Consider the following 20308-nt stretch of genomic DNA (forward strand, 5'->3'; position numbering starts at 1 on the left):
CACTTAAGTGCATTTATCATCCATACCTTGTCAGCTCTAACAACATGCAATATACAAACCTCTTACTATACACAAGTGCAGCCTCTCCAGACAGATGAGGTGAGTTCATAGAAGAAGATACTAATATCCAGGTTCAAATTCAAGTTGTAATATGCTTTTTTCAGACATACTTTTTCCACCGTGCAAGTTGGAAAAAAAATACAAAACATATCATATAATGCACTTTTAGGTGGTACACTGATGTAATTTATAAAAGTCAGATCCCCTTTCCCCCTGAAAAGTGCATATATATTAAAAATTACAGTTGGTTTTCTAAAGCTCTCTGAAAGCATCACAGTTACAATTTTCGTAGGACAGAGATTAGTGAATGTAGATCATCACTGAAGCGGCTTTCATATATAAAGGCACAAAACAGTAGGCTTTTGTTTTGCTTTCTTCATTATGTTAGTTTGCATGTTCCAATGGAGCCTTCCCAGAGCCTCAAAGCTGGGTAGACTGGTTCTGTGAACTTGCAGTGGAAGGTGTGCAGATGAGCCATGCCATCTGAAACGTTGTAGAATGAAAGGATTCCTGCTTCGTAATCCAGAAAAATGCCGATGCGGTCAGGATCATCTTCTATCTGGATGGGAATTCTCTCCCCCTTGTGAAATGCCCAGTATTCAACATCAAACTTCTTCAGGCACCAAGAGGCTCTGTTCCAGCCCAGGCGGCAGGTTTCGGAGTCGCCTTTCCGGCCAATGGAAGGGTAGGCTGCACCGATCCACCATCCAGCTCTGGCATGAAGCAGGTCAACTTCCCAGTAATGGCTCCCAGCAAAGAAAGCATCTCTGCTTAGCACTTGCCATAACTTATCAAACCTCTGGGGACCACAAGGATAAAATATCCTCCTCCAGTTACAGCTTACAACGAGACGGTCATCAGATAACTTCAGCCTTGGGTGAAGGCTGTCATATTCCCAGGTTGGTGATCTTGCATCTGCAGCCAAAAGCACAAACAATAAACTGCATTTATCATGACTTGAAAGAAGTCAGAGTTGTAAAAAACCTTGCAAATAACCCAAAAAAGCTGGCAGTGTCTTGGAACCTGCAGTTCTGCAAGGAACTAAAAAGGCCATAAGTAACCCAAGCAGTGCTACAGGCTGGGGACAGAGTGGCTCGAGAGCAGCCAGGCAGAAAGGGACCTGGGGGTACTGGTAGATAGTAGCTGAAGATGAGCCAGCAGTGTGCCCAGGTGGCCAAGAGAGCCAATGGCATCCTGGCCTGTATCAGGAACAGTGTGGCCAGTAGGACAAGGGAGGTTATTCTGCCCCTGTATTCTGCACTGGTTAGACCACACCTTGAGTGCTGTGTTCAGTTCTGCACCCCCTAGTTTAGGAGGGACATTGAGATGCTTGAGCGTGTCCAGAGAAGGGTGACGAGGCTGGGGAGAGGCCTTGAGCACAGCCCTACGAGGAGAGGCTGAGGGAGCTGGGATTGGTTAGCCTCCCCTCACAGGGTTTGTGTTCCAGGCCCCTCACCAGCTTTGTTGCCCTTCTCTGGACACGTTCCAGCACCTCAACATCTCTCTTGAATTGAGGAGCCCAGAACTGGACACAGCACTCAAGGTGTGGCCTGACCAGTGCTGAGTACAGGGGCAGAATAACCTCCCTTGTCCTACTGGCCACACTGTTCCTGATGCAGGCCAGGATGACATTGGCGCTCTTGTCCACCTGGGCACGCTGCTGGCTCATCTTCAGCTTACTATCTACCAGCACCCCCAGATCCCTTTCCTCCTGGCTGCATAATCTTAAAGGAACACAAAACAGAGGGCAACGGACCCAACAAAACATGAACTTGCAGTATTTTGCCTGCTCTTCAATCTTGAGCTTAAAAATAAAGGGCCCAAATTCTTACTACCAAGGGTTGTCACTTTCACTGGCCTGTGAGCAGCCACACATCGTAACAAGAGGCTTTGTCATAATTAGCCTTGGCAGAGTAGAGAAACTTTTCAGCCCTTAGGGTGACAGCTCACACAGGAAGCAAATACAATGCTTTCTTCCTGAATCCATCAAGAGGTAGCCTTAAGTAGGTACAAATTAGTATTCATGAAACCCAGGGGTGTGGTTCCCTACCAAACCAAATGCTACCGCAGTGCTTTCTTAGTAGCCAAGTGCTCAGTGATGCAGATCTTAGGTTCCAGTGACAGAGTGACTGATACAGTCTGGAGAGCCAATGGCATCCTGGCCTGCATCAGGAACAGTGTGGCCAGTAGGACAAGGGAGGTTATTCTTGCCCTGTACTCAGCACTGGTCAGGCCACACCTTGAGTGCTGTGTCCAGTTCTGGGCTCCTCAATTCAAGAAAGATGTTGAGGTGCTGGAACATGTCCAGAGAAGGGCAACAAAGCTGGGGAGGGGCCTGGAGCACAAATCCTATGAGGAGAGGTTGAGGGAGCTGGGGGTGTGCAGCCTGCAGAAGAGGAGGCTCAGAGGTGATCTTATTACTGTCTACAACTACCTGAAGGGGCATTGTAGCCAGGTGGGGGGTGGCCTCTTCTGCCAGGCAACCAGCAATAGAACAAGGGGACACAGTCTCAAGTTGTGCCAGGGTAGGTATAGGCTGGATGTTAGGAAGAAGTTCTTCACAGAGAGAGTGATTGGCATTGGAATGGGCTGCCCAGGGAGGTGGTGGAGGCACCATCCCTGGGGGTCTTCAAGAAAAGACTGGATGAGGCACTTAGTGCCATGGTCTAGTTGACTGGCTAGGGCTGGGTGCTAGGTTGGACTGGATGATCTTGGAGGTCTCTTCCAACCTGGTTGATTCTATGTGGATTCTATGTGGATCCTGCCATGCAGAAATTACACAACTGGAAAAAGACCCATGACATCACAGCCAAGATGATTAAACTTTGCCCACTGCATTCCTAATTTTGTAACACCTGCCACTTACAAGTGGAACACCTGTTTGCTCACTGCCAGTTGAGAGAACCTATCTGGAATGAAAAAGTTGCAGTGTCTGCAAGTAAAAGCTTACTCAAGGGAGCATGGAGGCTTTTTCCCAATATAAGGGTCCAGGAAGGTTGGGCCTACTTCAAGAAAGAAATCTTGAAGGCACAGGAATAGGCTGTGCCAATGTGCTGGAAGCAGAGCCTCCAGGGAACACAACCAGCCTGGATGGATGAGGGACTTGTGAAGGAATTGAGGGTAAAAAAAGAAGGCATATGACCTTTGGGAAGAGGGGGAGGTAACTCAGGAAAAAAATAAGGATGTTGCCAGGTCGTGTAGGAAGAAAATCAGAGAGGCAAAAGCCCAGTTAGAACTCAGCCTGAGCACTGCTGTGAATGGTAACAAGAAATGTTTTTATAGACATATTAATGACAAAAAGAGGGGCAAGGATAACCTCCACTCTTTATTGGGCAAAGAAATGTAGTGACGAGAGACAAGGAAAAAGCAGAGGTACTCAACACCTTCTTTGCCTCAGTTTTCAATAGGAAGGCAGGTTGTCCTCAGGACAGCTGCCTCCTGAGCTGGTAGGTGGGGTCAGGGAGCAGAACAGCTGCCCTGTAATCCAGGAGAGGAAGCAGTTAAGGACCCTCTTGGATCCTCACAAGTCTATGGGACCATATGGGATCCACCCTATGGTGATGAGAGAGCTGGCAGATGAGCTGGCCAAGCTGCTCTCCATCATTTATCAGGAGTCCTGGCTCACTGGAGAGGTCCCAGGTGATTGGAAGCTGCCAGTGTGCTGCTCATCCACAAGAAGGGTCAGGAGGACCCAGGAAATTAGAGACCTGTCAGCCTGACCTCAGTGCCAGGCAAGATAATGGAGCAGATCATCCTGAGTGTAATCACAGGGCACCTACAGGATGGCCAGAAGACCAGACCCAGCCAGCATGGATTTAGGAAGGGCAGGTGCTGCCTGACCATCCTGATCTGTTTTTTTGACCAGATGACCCACCTGGTGGATGTGGGGAAAGCTGTGGATGCAGTCTACCTGGACTTCATCAAGGCCTTTGACACTGCCACAGCAAACTCCTGGCAAAACTGGCAGCCAGTGGCTTGGACAGGGGCACTCTGTGCTAAGAAATGGCTGGAGGGCTGGGCTCAGAGTGGTGGTGAATGGAGCCACATCCAGTTGGCAGCTGTCACTAGTGGTGTGCCTAAGCGATCAAAGCTGGGCCTGGGCCTGTTTAATGTCTTTACTAATGATCTGGATGAGGAGACTGAGTTCAGCATCAGTAAGTTTGCAGACTACACCAAGTTGTGAGCCTGTGTTGATCTGTTAGAGGGCAGGAAGGCTCTGCAGAGGTACCTGGCCAGGCTGGACAGATGGGCACAGTCCAATGCCATGAGTTTTAACAAGTCCATGTGCCAGGTTCTGCACTTTGGCCACAACAACCCCAGGCAGCTCTACAGGCTGGGGACAGAGTGGCTGGAGAGCCGCCAGACAGGGAGGGACCTGGGGGTACTGGTTGGCAGCTGAACGTACTAGCAGTGTGCCCAGGTGGCCAAGAAGGCCAATGGCATCCTGGCCTGCATCAGGATGGGGGCAGTCCTCCTGCCTCTGTACTCAGCACTGGTTAGGCCACACCTTGAGTACTGTGTTCAGTTCTGGGTTCCTCAATTCAAGAGAGGTGTTGAGGTACTGGAATGTGTCCAGGGAAGGGCACCAAGGCTGGTGAGTGATCTCGAGCTCAGCCCTACACAGAGAGGCTGAGGGAGCTGGCAGTGTTCAGCCTGGAGGAGGCTCAGGGCAGACCTTATTGCTCTTTACAGCTACCTGAAGGGAGGTTGTAGCCAGGTGGGGTTGGTATCTTTTCCCAGGCAACCAGGGACAGAAGAAGAGGACACAGCCTCAAGCTGCACCAGGGCAGGTTTAGGATGGATGTCAGGAAGAAGTTAGTTCTTCACAGCAAGAGTGACTGGCATTGGAATGGGCTGCCTGAAGAGGTGATGGAGTCACCATTCCTGGAGGTGTTTAAAAGAAGACTGGATGAGGGACTCAGCTAATTAGAAGGGTTAGGTGATAGGTTAGATTCAATGATCTCAGAGGTCTTTTCCAACCTGGTTAATTCTGTGGCCCATACTTACGTTTTAAGAAAAGCTGCCGATCAACAGGAGACAAAGTATTCAACACTGTTCCAGGCTTCTTCTTTGTAGTGGCATCAAGGCTAGTGAAAACATCTAGGCAGAGATGGAAAGAGACAGTTTAGGCAGTGTGCCAGTTGAAGAATATGATCATGCTGTCCAGATTTTAAAAACAAAACACTAAGGGCAGTTTTGCTGAACAGAGTATTTGGGTTTTGCCTCTTTGGTGTGAATTCCAACCATGTCCTGCGGAAGGCTACACTGTCACACACCATTTTCCAATCTCATGGGTCAAACTGTGCTACTTCTACTGGGGAAAGGTCACTTATTATGCTCTTTGGGTGACCTGGAGGTGCTGGATTCCAGTATTGTCAAAGGAACTGCACCACAAGGACAACTCCAAGTAAGCACCTCTGTTTCTCAAAAAATCACTCCTCTGTCAGATGAGAACAGAGTCAGGCAGATGAAGACAACTGTACTGTCTAAGAATTCTCCACCCATCCTGCAGTGGCCTTTTGGATCTGGTCTGAACATTGGTGAAAGGCCTGGAACATAAACCCTATGAGGAGAGACTGAGGGAGCTGGGGGTGTGCAGCCTGGAGAAGAGGAAGCTCAGGAGTGACCTCATTGCTGTCTACAACTACCTGGAGGCTGTAGCCAGGTGGGGGTTGGTCTCTTCTCCCAGGCAACTAGCAACAGAACAAGGGGACACAGTCTCAAGTTGTGCCAGGGTAGGTCTAGGCTGGATGTTAGGAGGAAGTTCTTCACAGAGAGAGTGATTGGCATTGGAATGGGCTGCCCAGGGAGGTGGTAGAGGCACTGTCCCTGGAGGTGTTCAAGAAAAGCCTGGATGAGGCACTTAGTGCCATGGTCTAGTTGACTGGATAGGGCTGGGTGCTAGGTTGGAGTGGATGATCTTGGAGGTCTCTTCCAACCTGGTTGATTCTATGATTTTCCATAGCACTCTGCTATACCATTATTAATGGCAACTCTCAGAAAAAGAATTATTAAAAGGCATCTGACTGAAATGTGATGCTTGCTGCTGCCCTGCTCATCTGTAACTCAACAAGTGGCAGGGTTTCCCCACAGTTAATTTGCTTTGTGGCTCTATGTCCCATTAGGAAAGTCTTTTCTTTAATCATGCCAGAAGTAACTTAAGGATGAAATAGTAGCTTGAAGACAAAAAGAGCTCTGAGCAGAACATGGTAAATCTACCTCTGAAGTACCAAAGCTAGAGAACTTTTCAGACTCAAAGCTCACCAGGTACCTGAACTAGGAAAAAACTTTCAAATGTTCAAATGATGTCTGCCAGATGTCTTGCCAGAACACACCCAAGAGAAACTCGAGAGAACATTGTGTACATGTGATGGTCCAGAGAGAGAAACTCTGCAGGAGGAAGTAAGCTGTACTGAAACAACTTGGAGTTGGAAAAAGCCTCGGACAAACTTTAAAGTTCAAAAGGCCACATTCAGAGTTAAAAAAGGAACCTCCTAAGTTCCTAAATGACCACAGCTATAGCAACATTACATCAAGCCTGTCAGAGAACAGCACCCATGCCCAAAATGCTACTGTTCTCTTCAGCTGATTTGGTATCAAGTCCTGCTCTTACAGATCTCACACTTTATTTAAAAGGAGAGCAGAAGAAAGCAAACCCCACAGCTTTTCCCCAGGTACCTCTTTTGAGACGGGCTTCTAGTGGCTTCTGTAGAACGGCCTGAAGAGATGTCATGAAGCTCTTATAATAGTTCAGCACGTGCTCAAATGAGAGAGGCACAGGATGCCACTGTTCCATCAGGTGCCCAGGCTCCTCCATTTCCTTCTTGATTTCTGTGTACTTCTGAGGGCAGAAAGCCATACTCTCCAGTTAGTATGGACAGTGACATGAATGGACTCTTCCCTCCCAGCTCCCACACACCACAAAGCGAGGACACCCCCATCACAAGCTAAATGTACGGGCCATATGAGGCAAGCCTCGCTGTGTTCAGCCTTCCCATCAGCAGCTTCTCCCAGTGGGCCTGCCCCAGGATGGAGCACCCACTAGTCACAGTTAGAAGAGGGCTCTTCTGGACACCTCAAAATGGGAATGAGTTTAACCCTTCTGTGGAAGATCCCAAGAAGGGGAATATTGAAACAGTAAGTTTCAAAAAGCAATCTAAAGAAGAAAACCCAACCTCCCCCACAAAAAAATCTCTCCAACCATGAAGAGCAGCTTCTCATGTGGAAGTATGTTACTAGCACGGCAGAATGGTAGGGCTGTATCACCCACAAAAATGTGGGTGCTGAAGCCTGCTATGGATGTAGAAATGCACCACAGGTCTTTCCACAAAGAATGTCATCCTTTGGTTTCCGTCAGGGCATGAACACGTGGCACCACACCTTCTCCAAGGGAGGTGGAAGAGATCATTAGGAATGGAAGGTGGACATCTATCTGTAGAAGAAACACTGCACCTCCAGCAAGCTGAAGGCTATTGCCCAAGGTGATAAGGATCTCTCTTGATTAAACAAACAATTTTGCTCTCCTAAGGTTCCCAAGAGGGCTGTTTTTCCTCAGACCTTCATAGCACACTGCACAAGGGAAGAGCTGATACAGCTCTTTGTCTTCAAGACTAGCAGACACATATAGCTCTGCTCCACATATGCTTGAAAGCAACAGGAATTTCAGACAGATATGAAATCAATGCCATAGCAGAAACACCTAACAGCAGAAAAAGCAGGAACCAAACAGGTTAACCAAAATACCAACAAAAAGAAGATTAAAAAGCAGTGAGAAAGATGCTGTTCACTACCTACAGAAGGATCTATGGAGGAGATCATTACAGTTTACCAGGAACTACCAAGATAACAAGGTAGAAAGCAATCACACAATACCACCTCCAAGAACTGAACAGGATCACTGAGCTGTTGTACTTGACTGATTTGAATTGACAAGATCTCCAGGGCTGTAAGCTTTTCCTGACAAGACTCCAGCTGCTGATTATGTGCTTCCAGGGCTTGATGAGTCTTTTCATCAATGAATTTGTTTGCCAGACTCTCCTCTTCCCGAAGCAGTAACTGGAGTTCAGACACTCGGTTTGACAGCTGCTTTTTGCTTGTAATGGCATGTACCTACAGAAGAAGCAAAAGAGTGTACCCCCATTGTCAACAGGCCATGGACACTTACATCATTTTTCTCCCAGGCTTTCAATGCTACATTTGGAATGAATTTCACTAATTTGCTTCATCTCTTGAGAAACAGGTGTTTACTCCTTAAAGAAGTGCAGCCAGGATTTGTCTGCTGATGTCCTGGATGAAAAAGGTTGAGGGCAGATTCCAAGATGATTATTGATGCAGAAAATAACTGTTTTCAGCTGGAAAGTAGCATGGTCAGGTACTAGATGATAGAAGCAGCAGATGTGATTGTTTGGTAGTGACACTTTGCTCTCTTTTAAAGCAAGTTAGGGACAGGGAGCTGCTAGAAATAAGAAAGACTCCAAAATGAAGTGATATCAAGAAGAGGTTGAGTGGTAACCAACATGGTTTCACCAAGAGCAAGTCATGGCTGGTGGCTTTCTGTGATGGAGTTACAGCACTGGTTACAGATAAGGGAAGAACAACTGAATGTCATCCACCTGGGCCTGTGTAAAGCATCTGACACTGTCCCACATGAAGTCCTGGTCACTAAGTTGGAAAAACATGGACTCAAGGGGTGGACCACTTGCTGGATAAGGAATTGGCTGGATGGCCACACTCAGAGAGGTGCAGTCAATGGCTTAGTCTCCCAGTGGAGACCAGTGACAAGTGGTGTCCCTCAGACATCAGTACTGGGACCAGTCTGTGTAATATCCTTGTTGGTAATATGGACAGTGACATTGAGTGCACCCTCAGCAAGTCTGCAAATGGCACCAAGCTGTGTGGTCTGGTTGACAGGCTGGAGGAATGTGATGCCATCCAGGGGCACTTGGACAGGCTTGAGAGGTGGGTCCAAGCCAACCTCATGAAGTTCAACAAGGCCAAGTGCAATGTCCTGCACCCAGGTTAGGACAATCCCAAGCACAGACACAGGCTTGGCAAAGAGTGGTTTGAGATCAGGCTCAAGGAGAAGGACTTGGGGGTGCCAGCTGATGAAAAACTCAACATGAGCCAGCAACGTGCACTTGCAGCCCCAAAGGGCACCCACAGTAATGTATGTGGCTGTGGCTACTTACTATTCCTCCACACAAAACTGTCAACATTGTTCTCTGAAACGCGTTCAGGTGATCAGAGAGTGGTGGTCAGGCTGTTGGAGACTCTTTCCCTCTTCTTTCCCTTTGACAGTAATATGCTGTGATGGATACCAGGAATACAATCTTTTCCTGAGAACCAGTAGCTTCCTGGGTATTTGAATAGGTGCAGAGAAACCAAAATGTCTCTCCTTGGAAAAAAAAACACCCAGTGTACAAGAAATCACAGTTTACCTTCAGGTTATTAGCAGCCTGCTCTATGCTCCTTCTGTTATGAGCTTCTTGCTCTTTTCTCTTTTCAAGGTCCTTCAAACACAATAGCATGAGTTCCTACACAGCAAAGAAACAAAATAAACCAACTGTAAAAAGAGCACAAATGGGTATCCAACTTGCTTCCCATACCCCTATATGTCACTCAGGCTTATTAAGGCCAGTAGTGATGAAACAAGGATTCAACATTTCACCTGCTCCTGGTGAAATATTTGTGTCTTACACCGGTAAGCGTTAGAGAGATGTGCAAATCAGAACCACTTTTAGAAGGACCAGGGAAAACTATGGTGAAAAAAATTGTTTAAGCTTTAAATGTATAGCACTGTGCATTTCAAGACTACATCTTCATGCAGGTAGGAGCTGAGGGCAGGTAGCCAAGTACTTTTATTCAGAGCATCAGTGGGAGGCTCTGTCTAGTCAAAATTCAGTAAACATTCAGGATGCTTCACACTGTACATAAATCCCACTATCACTACACTGATGCCTGCAACCACACAGGCTATCATCTTGGCTGGTAATCAGTTTCTGTGACTCTTGTGGTATGCCCTAAGATGCCCTGAGCAGCACAGCGCAGTAAATGTTCTACTGTTTCTAGCCCCATAGTTTCTCACCTGCAGCTCTCTGAATTCAGCTGTCCTCTGTCCAGAGGGGCTGAATGAACAGTCTTGATGATACATTTCTGTCAGTACCATGGAAGATTCAGGCAATGCTGCCCCACGCTCCCAGTGGACTACTGTGTTCTTTACAGAGCCTCTCTGTAAATGACTAGACAAGCTAGCTCCAGAGCTGTAGCTGTTAACCGGTGTGCTGTGCTGCTGGGACCTAGTCAAGAGCAGCTGCATGCAGACATACCAGGTCACTGCAGCAATCCCAGGTGAGCATGACACTTAAACTCTGCAGGGCTGACAAAGTGTATGTTAAGCATTGCTTAATGGGCAACTGCTGCAATTTTTGACATATGCTTCCCCTGAAAACACATTTTTTCATCTGATTATGACAGAGGCAGTGGATTTCCAGCAGAAGCCAGGGACTCTGCTTCTCAAGTCCCTTGGCTCAGACACATCCATCCTAGCATATAAATGTTCTTCTATGGAGCAAGATGGAAGATGTTATGCCATCCATTCCAGCCACAATTTTCCAGACCTATCCCTGAGGAACCACAAGAGTTCTGCAATACATGAAGATGAGGGAGTTCAAATAAATATGATCCTTCCTCAATTTATTTTGTGGCCTAGACCTCATTCCCATCCTCCTAAACTGACAGAGACCACTGAGCAAAAAATAGTCTTCCCACTCTGCTAGCAAAACACAACACCTCAAGCACCCAATCCCTCACAACAGCAGATATATGCAAATGACTTTGTCAGCCACAAGTACTTCTGCTTAAACATTTCTGGTTTCTTTAGAGGTAAACAGAAGAGCTGCATCCTAAGCAGAAGAGAGAGCAACACTAGTAAGCAATCCGTGTCACTGGCTCTAAGGAATCAACTCCAAACCCAGTCCTGTAGAGATTGCCTGGATGCCCCAACTCATTCAAGTAAAAATGTTGTTAACCCAAGTGTTTCTGAGAGATGAGACTCATAGCTCCAGTCAGCCAGTCTCACAGGACACATAGGAAGTGCACAGCATGCTGATCCTATGTCCTGCATCCAGAAGCACAGAGAGTGTTGATCCAGATGACTTTATACAACCTTAGATCCACGGATGACCAGCTGATTGATGGTCATAGGATCATAGATTCAACCAGGTTGGAAGAGACCTCCAAGATCATCCAGTCCAACCTAGCACCCAGCCCTAGCCAGTCAACTAGACCATGGCACTAAGTGCCTCAGCCAGGCTTTGCTTGAACACCTCCAGGGACGGTGCCTCCACCACCTCCCTGGGCAGCCCATTCCAATGCCAATCACTCTCTCTGCCAACAACTTCCTCCTAACACCCAGCCTAGAGCTCCCCCACCACAACTTGAGACTGTGTCCCCTTCTTCTGTTGCTGCTTGCCTGGCAGAAGAGACCATCCCCCACCTGGCTACAGCCTCCCTTCAGGGAGTTGCAGACAGCAATGAGGTCACCCCTGAGCCTCCTCTTCTCCGGGCTGCACACCCCCAGCTCCCTCAGCCTCTCCTCACAGGGCTGCGCTCCAGGCCCCTCACCAGCCTTGGTGCCCTTCTCTGGACACATTCCAGCACCTCAACATCTCTCTTGAATTGAGGAGCCCAGAACTGAACACAGTACTCAAGGTGTAGCCTGACCAGTGCTGAGTACAGAGGAAGAATAACCTCCCTTGTCCTACTGGCCACACTGCTCCTGATGCAGGCCAGGATGCCATTGGCTCTCCTGGCCACTGCTGGCTCATCTTCAGCCTACTATCTACCAGTACCCCCAGGTCCCTTTCTGGTTCTCATCTCTCAGCAGCAACTGCTAGGATTTGCAGAAGGCACTGAGCAGTATTTTCACATGCTACCCAATTCGTGTCACACCACATCTGCACAGAGCAAACAAAATCACTAGTCAAAATGTCATCGTTCAGGCTACAACTACTTCTAACCGGCTGCGCCTGTAATCTCTACAGCCCCAAACCAGCAGATGTCAGCAGAGACCTCCTAGGGATAGCGTCACATAGGGACCCAGTTTTCTGCCCTGGTCACCTCCTTCTTTGGCACAAATGACTAGTCATCAACAGCACCTGGCCGGCGGCGTCCAACCCACCCCCAGGGATCCGGGAAACTCGTGGCTGTGTGCACTTTGCCCTGGCTGCAAAGTGCAGCACCTGCACTCAAATATTGCCCAAGCCTCACGAAGTGAATGCAAACACTGTACTGAGCTCCCAAGCTCTAAGAGCTGGCAGGAGCAGTGCTCTCAGTTGCTCTGACACCTTCACTGTTTCTTCTGCTGTGTTGCTGTTAGCCTGAAGCCTCTGTACTGCCTTTTGCTCCTACACTGCTCTCTGACATGAAGTGCAATAAAACGCTGGAAGAATTTAGCATCACTTGTACATCTGCTGGTAACCTGTGAGAACTAGGAAGCCTCCTAGCAACACTGCTCCAAAATACCAGATAAATAGCAAGAACCCTTATGACTCTGTGGAGAAATGAAGGTCCTGTACACCAAACCTCTGTGTTACTAATTTTTAAGTCTCCTAAGCTTAGCACCGCAGCATGCAAGCCTCAGCAAGCCTTCTGGCAGACTCTTCAGAGTGGAACCAAACACAAGCAGAAAGTACCTGGCAATCCTGCAAAGCCTCCTGAGGCTGTCTGATGAACAGCTAAACTGGGGTGAATTAAAAAAAGCTTAGGAAAGAACCTTTGTGGTGTCTGCAGATGGAGTTAATTTTCCTTGTTAAGAACCTGCACGGTGCTGCATTTTAAATGTGACACAATGGGACACTTGAATGGGACACAAGTAGGCAGATGACCTAAACTAGATATTTCATGTCACATAACCACACCCTCAGCAACAAAACAGAGAGGGGAAGGGTTTAGGTGGGTTAGCTCAAAACTGCCTGGATGCTGGTCTGCGTGTGGGAGGTGGCTGGTGGCTGCCACTGCATCCCTTGTTCAGTTTTGTTCTCTTTCTTCCTTCTTCCACTTTTCCTTCTGTTATTAAACTATTTTAATCTCACTCTGTTTTCTTGGGTTTAGTCTTCCTTTCCTCTTCCCCTCCCACACTCAGGAGCAGCAAGGAGCGGGCAGCTGCGTGGTGCTTTGCTACTATTGGGTTAAACCTATCATCTTCACTCCCCATCCCCAAGGAGTTATTAGGGAAAAGGCTCTGTGCATGTGGACTAACTGTGACAGGGAAAGAGGAAAAGCAGAAATGGCCTTTCCCATTCCCCCATGGTATGCATGTTTCACAGTATCACAGTATCATCAGGGTTGGAAGAGACCTCACAGATCATCAGGTCCAACCCTTTACCACAGAGCTCAAGGCCAGACCATGGCACCAAGTGCCACATCCAATCCTGCCTTGAACAGCCCCAGGGATGGCGACTCCACCACCTCCCTGGGCAGCCCATTCCAGTGTCCAATGACTCTCTCAGGGAAGAACTTTCTCCTCACCTCAAGCCTAAATCTCCCCTGGCGCAGCCTGAGGCTGTGTCCTCTCGTTCTGGTGCTGGCCACCTGAGAGAAGAGAGCAATCTCCTCCTGGCCACAACCACTCCTCAGGTAGTTGTAGACAGCAATAAGGTCACCCCTGAGCCTTCTCCAGGCTAACCAATCCCAGCTCCCTCAGCCTCTCCTCGTAGGGCTGTGCTCAAGGCCTCTCACCAGCCTCGTTGCCCTTCCCTGGACACACTCAAGCATCTCAATGTCCCTCCTAAACTGGGGGGCCCAGAACTGAACACAGCACTCAAGGTGTGGTCTAACCAGTGCAGAGCACAGGGGCAGAATGACCTCCCTGCTCCTGCTGACCACACCACTCCATCAAAGGTACTTCCAGCCTGGCAACGAAAACAAGTGCCTCAGGGCAACCAAGCTCCTCTGATTCCTCACCCAAAGCAGAAAATGCTGCTGCATGCAGCTTGACAGATTATGTCACCTCACCATTCTCTTTTGAATTGTAGTCCTGTTATATGTGCCCTGGGGTGGAGCTGGATGACGCCCTCCCTTGCATGCACAAACCTTGTCCCTCTAGGGGGGACAGCTTACTGATCCCTGTCCATAGGAGATCTACAAACCACTTGTCAAAGTACAGAAACTTTGTTCTGAGTGCCTATAAAGTCGACTTGACAAGAAAAACTGAACTCCACAAGCTGCTCATAAGACAAAGGACAAAGGCTGAAGATACGTGACCTACTGCTGCCCAATGTACTGATAATGACAGCTGCCTCCATTGCACCCTGGCAAAGGAAAACCCTGCTGTGCAAGTCCCCACCTGACTGGCCCCACACAGAGTACTGTGTCCAGTTTTCTGCAACCCTTATTACAAGACCTGGACACGCTGGAACGTGTCCAGAGAAGGGCCACGAGGATGATCAGAGGGCTGGAGATGCTCGCTTATGAGGACAGACTGAAAGAGTTGGGGGTGCTCAGTCTAGAGAAGGCTCTGAGGAGACTTTCTTGTAGCTTTCCAGTATCTGAAGGCGACTGCAGGGAAGCTGCCGAGGGACTTTTGTCAGACAGTGATAGGATTAAAGGCAATGGAGCAAAACTAGAAGTGAGTAGATCCAGACTGGGTGTTAAGCAGTTCTTCAGCATGAAGGTGGTGAGACACTGGCACAGGCTGCCCACGGAGGTAGTGGAAGCCTCATCCCTGGAGGTGTTTAAGGCCAGGCTGGATGTGGCTGTGAGCAACCCGATCTAGGGCGAGGAGTCCCTGCCCATGGCAAGGAGATTGGAGCTAGATGATGCTGGAGATCACTTCCCGCCGTGACAACTCTGTGATTCTAAGTCCCAGATAGGAGCGGTAAAGCAAGGAACACACAGAACCATTGGGAAAGATCTTACCTGTAGCTCCGTGTCCCCTAGTCTGGTCAGCACCTGTTTATACCCAAGTTCTGACCCCCCGGCCAGTAAGGAGTAGGTCTTGCTCCTAAGTCCCCTCCGCAGCACAGCGCCACTGTCCCAGACGTCCCCGACACGCGAGCATGTCCCACGGCCACCAACCGGTGCCCGTCGGTGGCTCTCACCTGCTTGCGGCAGACGGCGTCGGGCAGGAGGCAGGCACGGTGTCCGCGGTGCGGACCCAGAGCCGGGCAGAGAGCGCAGACGCAGAGCCCGCAGTCCTCGCAGAACAGCTCCAGCGGCCGCCCCGGGTGGGCGCCGCACGGCCGCTCCACCGGGACCCGCTCCGTCCGGACCCGCTCTGCCCGGACCCGCTCCGCCGGGACCTGCTCCGTGCAGACCCCCTCCGCCCGGACCTGCGCTCCTTCCGCCTGCGCCATGGCGCGCGCCGAGGCAGGCATGGGGGAGGGGAGGGGCCAGGGGCGGATCCCGGCGGCCGCGGCTCAGCCCTGCCTGCCGCTGAGCCCTGCCTGCCGCTCTGCCCTGCCTGCCGCTCTGCCCTGCCTGCCGCTCGGCCCTGCCTGCCGCTCGGCCCTGCCTGCCGCTCTGACCTGCCTAGCGCTGTGCCCTGCCTGCCGCTGTGCCCTGCTGCCGCTGTGCCCTGCCTGCCGCTCTGCCCTGCTGCCGCTGTGCCCTGCCTGCCGCTCTGCCCTGCTGCCGCTCTGCCCTGGCTGTCGCTCTGACCTGCCTGCCGCTCTGCCCTGGCTGTCGCTCTGCCCTGCCTGCCGCTCTGCCCTGCTGGCGCTGCGCCCTGCTGCCGCTCTGCCCTGCCTGTCGCTGTGCCCTGCTGCCGCTGCGCCCTGCCTGCCGCTGCGCCCTGCCTGCCGCTGTGCCCTGCCTGCCGCTGTGCCCTGCCGCCGCTGTGCCCTGCCTGCCGCTCTGCCCTGCCTAGCGCTGTGCCCTGCCTGCCGCTGTGCCCTGCTGCCGCTGTGCCCTGCCTGCCGCTCTGCCCTGCTGCCGCTGTGCCCTGCCTGCCGCTGCGCCCTGCCTGCCGCTCTGCCCTGCCTGTCGCTGTGCCCTGCTGCCGCTGCGCCCTGCCTACCGCTGCGCCCTGCCTGCCGCTGCGCCCTGCCTGCCGCTGTGCCCTGCTGCCGCTGTGCCCTGCCTGCCGCTCTGACCTGCCTGCCGCTCTGCCCTGCCTGCCGCTCTGCCATGCCTGCTGCCGCTGCGCCCTGCCTGCCGCTCTGCCATGCCTGCCGCTCTGCCCTGACTGCCGCTCTGCCCTGCCTGCCGCTGCGCCCTGCCTGCCGCTCTGCCCTGCCTGCCGCTGTGCCCTGCCTGCCGCTGTGCCCTGCTGCCGCTCTGCCCTGCCTGTCGCTCTGCCCTGCCTGTCGCTGCGCTCTGCCCTGCCGCTCTGCCCTGCCTGCCGCTGCGCCCTGCCTGCCGCTCTGCCCTGCCTGCCGCTGCGCCCTGCCTGCCGCTGTGCCCTGCTGCCGCTCTGCCCTGCCTGTCGCTCTGCCCTGCCTGTCGCTGCGCTCTGCCCTGCCGCTCTGCCCTGCCTGCCGCTGCGCCCTGCTGCCGCTCTGCCGTGCCTGCCGCTGCGCCCTGCCTGCCGCTGTGCCCTGCCTGTCGCTCTGCCCTGCCTGTCGCTGCGCTCTGCCCTGCCGCTCTGCCCTGCCTGCCGCTGCGCCCTGCTGCCGCTCTGCCGTGCCTGCCGCTGCGCCCTGCCTGCCGCTGTGCCCTGCCTGCCGCTCTGCCCTGCCTGCCGCTCTGCCCTGCCTGTCGCTCTGCCCTGCCTGTCGCTCTGCCCTGCCTGCCGCTGCGCCCTGCCTGCCGCTGTGCCCTGCCTGCCGCTGTGCCCTGCCTGCCGCTGTGCCCTGCCTGTTGCTGTCCCCTGCCTGCCGCTCTGCCCTGCCTGCCGCTGTGCCCTGCCTGCCGCTCTGCCCTGCCTGTCGCTCTGCCCTGCCTGCCGCTGTGCCATGCCTGCCGCTGTGCCCTGCCTGCCGCTCTGACCTGCCTAGCGCTGTGCCCTGCCTGCCGCTGTGCCCTGCCTGCCGCTCTGCCCTGCCTGCCGCTCTGCCCTGCTGGCGCTGCGCCCTGCTGCCGCTCTGCCCTGCCTGTCGCTGTGCCCTGCTGCCGCTGCGCCCTGCCTGCCGCTGCGCCCTGCCTGCCGCTGTGCCCTGCCTGCTGCTGTGCCCTGCCGCCGCTGTGCCCTGCCTGCCGCTCTGCCCTGCCTAGCGCTGTGCCCTGCCTGCCGCTGTGCCCTGCTGCCGCTGTGCCCTGCCTGCCGCTCTGCCCTGCTGCCGCTGTGCCCTGCCTGCCGCTGCGCCCTGCCTGCCGCTCTGCCCTGCCTGTCGCTGTGCCCTGCTGCCGCGGCGCCCTGCCTACCGCTGCGCCCTGCCTGCCGCTGCGCCCTGCCTGCCGCTGTGCCCTGCTGCCGCTGTGCCCTGCCTGCCGCTGTGCCCTGCCTGCCGCTCTGCCCTGCCTGCCGCTCTGCCATGCCTGCTGCCGCTGCGCCCTGCCTGCCGCTCTGCCATGCCTGCCGCTCTGCCCTGACTGCCGCTCTGCCCTGCCTGCCGCTGCGCCCTGCCTGCCGCTCTGCCCTGCCTGCCGCTGTGCCCTGCCTGGCGCTGTGCCCTGCTGCCGCTCTGCCCTGCCTGACGCTCTGCCCTGCCTGTCGCTGCGCTCTGCCCTGCCGCTCTGCCCTGCCTGCCGCTGCGCCCTGCCTGCCGCTCTGCCCTGCCGGCCGCTGCGCCCTGCTGCCGCTGTGCCGTGCCTGCCGCTGCGCCCTGCCTGCCGCTGTGCCCTGCCTGCCGCTCTGCCCTGCCTGCCGCTCTGCCCTGCCTGTCGCTCTGCCCTGCCTGTCGCTCTGCCCTGCCTGCCGCTGCGCCCTGCCTGCCGCTGTGCCCTGCCTGCCGCTGTGCCCTGCCTGCCGCTGTGCCCTGCCTGTTGCTGTCCCCTGCCTGCCGCTCTGCCCTGCCTGCCGCTCTGCCCTGCCTGCCGCTGTGCCCTGCCTGCCGCTCTGCCCTGCCTGTCGCTCTGCCCTGCCTGCCGCTGTGCCATGCCTGCCGCTGTGCCCTGCCTGCCGCTCTGACCTGCCTAGCGCTGTGCCCTGCCTGCCGCTGTGCCCTGCCTGCCGCTCTGCCCTGCTGCCGCTCTGCCCTGCCTGCCACTGTGCCCTGCCTGTGACTGTCCCCTGCCTGTCGCTCTGCCCTGCCTGCCGCTCTGCCCTGCTGCCGCTCTGCCCTGCCTGCCGCTGCGCCCTGCCGCCGCTCTGCCCTGCCTGCCGCTGCGCCCTGCCTGCCGCTGCGCCCTGCCTGCTGCCGCTGCGCCCTGCCTGCCGCTGCGCCCTGCCTGCCGCTGCGCCCTGCCTGCCGCTGCGCTCTGCCTGCCGCTCTGCCCTGCCTGCCGCTCTGCCCTGCCTGCCGCTCTGCCATGCTTGCTGCCACTGCGCCCTGCCTGCCGCTCTGCCCTGCCTGCCGCTCTGCCATGCCTGCCGCTGCGCCCTGCCTGCCGCTGTGCCCTGCTGCCGCTGTGCCCTGCCGCCGCTGTGCCCTGCCTGCCGCTCTGACCTGCCTAGCGCTGTGCCCTGCCTGCCGCTGCGCTCTGCCCTGCCGCTGTGCCCTGCCTGCCGCTGCGCCCTGCCTGCCGCTGCGCCCTGCCTGCCGCTCTGCCCTGCCTGCCGCTGCGCCCTGCTGCCGCTCTGCCCTGCCTGCCGCTCTGCCCTGCCTGCCGCTCTGCCCTGCCTGCCGCTGTGCCCTGCCTGCCGCTGCGCCCTGCCTGCCGCTCTGCCCTGCCTGCCGCTCTGCCCTGCTGCCGCTCTGCCCTGCCTGCCGCTCTGCCCTGCCTGTCGCTCTGCCCTGCCTGCCGCTGTGCCCTGCCTGCCGCTGCGCCCTGCCTGCCGCTGTGCCCTGCCTGCCGCTGTGCCCTGCCTGCCGCTGTGCCCTGCCTGTCGCTGTCCCCTGCCTGCCGCTCTGCCCTGCCTGCCGCTGTGCCCTGCTGCCGCTGTGCCCTGCCTGTCGCTCTGCCCTGCCTGTCGCTCTGCCCTGCCTGCCGCTGCGCCCTGCCTGACGCTCTACCCTGCTGCCGCTCTGCCCTGCCTGCCGCTGCGCTCTGCCCTGCCGCTCTGCCCTGCCTGTCGCTGCGCCCAGCCTGCCGCTGCGCCCTGCCTGCCGCTCTGCCCTGCCTGCCGCTGCGCCCTGCTGCCGCTCTGCCCTGCCTGCCGCTGCGCACTGCCTGCCGCTCTGCCGTGCCTGCCGCTGCGCCCTGCCTGCCGCTGTGCCCTGCCTGCCGCTGTGCCCTGCCTGCCGCTGTGCCCTGCCTGCCGCTCTGCCCTGCCTGCCGCTGCGCCCTGCCTGACGCTCTACCCTGCTGCCGCTGCGCCCTGCCTGCCGCTGCGCTCTGCCTGACGCTGCGCTGTGCCTGCCGCTGTGCCCTGCTGCCACTGTGCCCTGCTGCCGCTCTGCCCTGCCTGTCGCTCTGACCTGCCTAGCGCTGTGCCCTGCCTGACGCTGCGCTGTGCCTGCCGCTGTGCCCTGCTGCCGCTGTGCCCTGCTGCCGCTCTGCCCTGCCTGTCGCTCTGCCCTGCCTGCCGCTGTGCCCTGCTGCCGCTGTCCCCTGCCTGCCGCTGTGCCCTGCTGCCGCTGTGCCCTGCTGCCGCTCTGCCCTGCCTGTCGCTCTGCCCTGCCTGCCGCTGTGCCCTGCTGCCGCTGTCCCCTGCCTGCCGCTGCGCCCTGCTGCCGCTCTGCCCTGCCTGCCACTGTTCCCTGCCTGCCGCTCTGCCCTGCTGCCGCTCTGCCCTGCCTGCCGCTGTGCCCTGCCTGTGACTGTCCCCTGCCTGCCGCTCTGCCCTGCCTGCCGCTCTGCCCTGCCTGTCGCTCTGCCCTGCCTGCCGCTGTGCCCTGCTGCCGCTCTGCCCTGCCTGCCGCTGCGCCCTGCCGCCGCTCTGCCCTGCCTGCCGCTCTGCCCTGCCTGCCGCTGCGCCCTGCCTGCTGCCGCTGCGCCCTGCCTGCCGCTGCGCCCTGCCTGCCGCTGCGCCCTGCCTGCCGCTGCGCCCTGCCTGCCGCTGCGCTCTGCCTGCCGCTCTGCCCTGCCTGCCGCTCTGCCCTGCCTGCCGCTCTGCCATGCTTGCTGCCGCTGCGCCCTGCCTGCCGCTCTGCCCTGCCTGCCGCTCTGCCCTGCCTGCCGCTCTGCCATGCCTGCCGCTGCGCCCTGCCTGCCGCTGTGCCCTGCTGCCGCTGCGCCCTGCCGCCGCTGTGCCCTGCCTGCCGCTCTGACCTGCCTAGCGCTGTGCCCTGCCTGCCGCTGTGCCCTGCTGCCGCTGTGCCCTGCCTGC

General features: G+C 55.5%; 2 protein-coding genes across 2 annotated transcripts; one reads left to right on the forward strand and one right to left on the reverse strand.

The window, feature by feature from the left end:
• Positions 1–126: 126 nt before the first annotated feature.
• Positions 127–15413, reverse strand: TRIM14 (tripartite motif containing 14). Its single transcript, XM_064176392.1, has 6 exons — positions 15159–15413; positions 9498–9593; positions 7936–8169; positions 6739–6901; positions 5068–5160; positions 127–975 (listed from the first exon to the last, which is right to left on the reverse strand). Exons 1-6 carry the CDS (start codon positions 15411–15413, stop codon positions 440–442), a joined length of 1377 nt encoding a protein of 458 aa, XP_064032462.1. The 3' UTR covers positions 127–439.
• On the forward strand, positions 15412–19456 carry LOC135193001 (keratin-associated protein 10-11-like). Its single transcript, XM_064176394.1, has 2 exons — positions 15412–15862; positions 19125–19456. The coding sequence occupies exons 1-2, from the start codon at positions 15412–15414 to the stop codon at positions 19454–19456; spliced, it is 783 nt and encodes a 260-aa protein (XP_064032464.1).
• The last annotated feature ends 852 nt before the right edge of the window (positions 19457–20308 follow it).

This window comes from Pogoniulus pusillus, chromosome Z (assembly GCF_015220805.1).
Source record: "Pogoniulus pusillus isolate bPogPus1 chromosome Z, bPogPus1.pri, whole genome shotgun sequence".
In the NCBI taxonomy this organism is placed as follows: Eukaryota; Metazoa; Chordata; class Aves; order Piciformes; family Lybiidae; genus Pogoniulus; species Pogoniulus pusillus.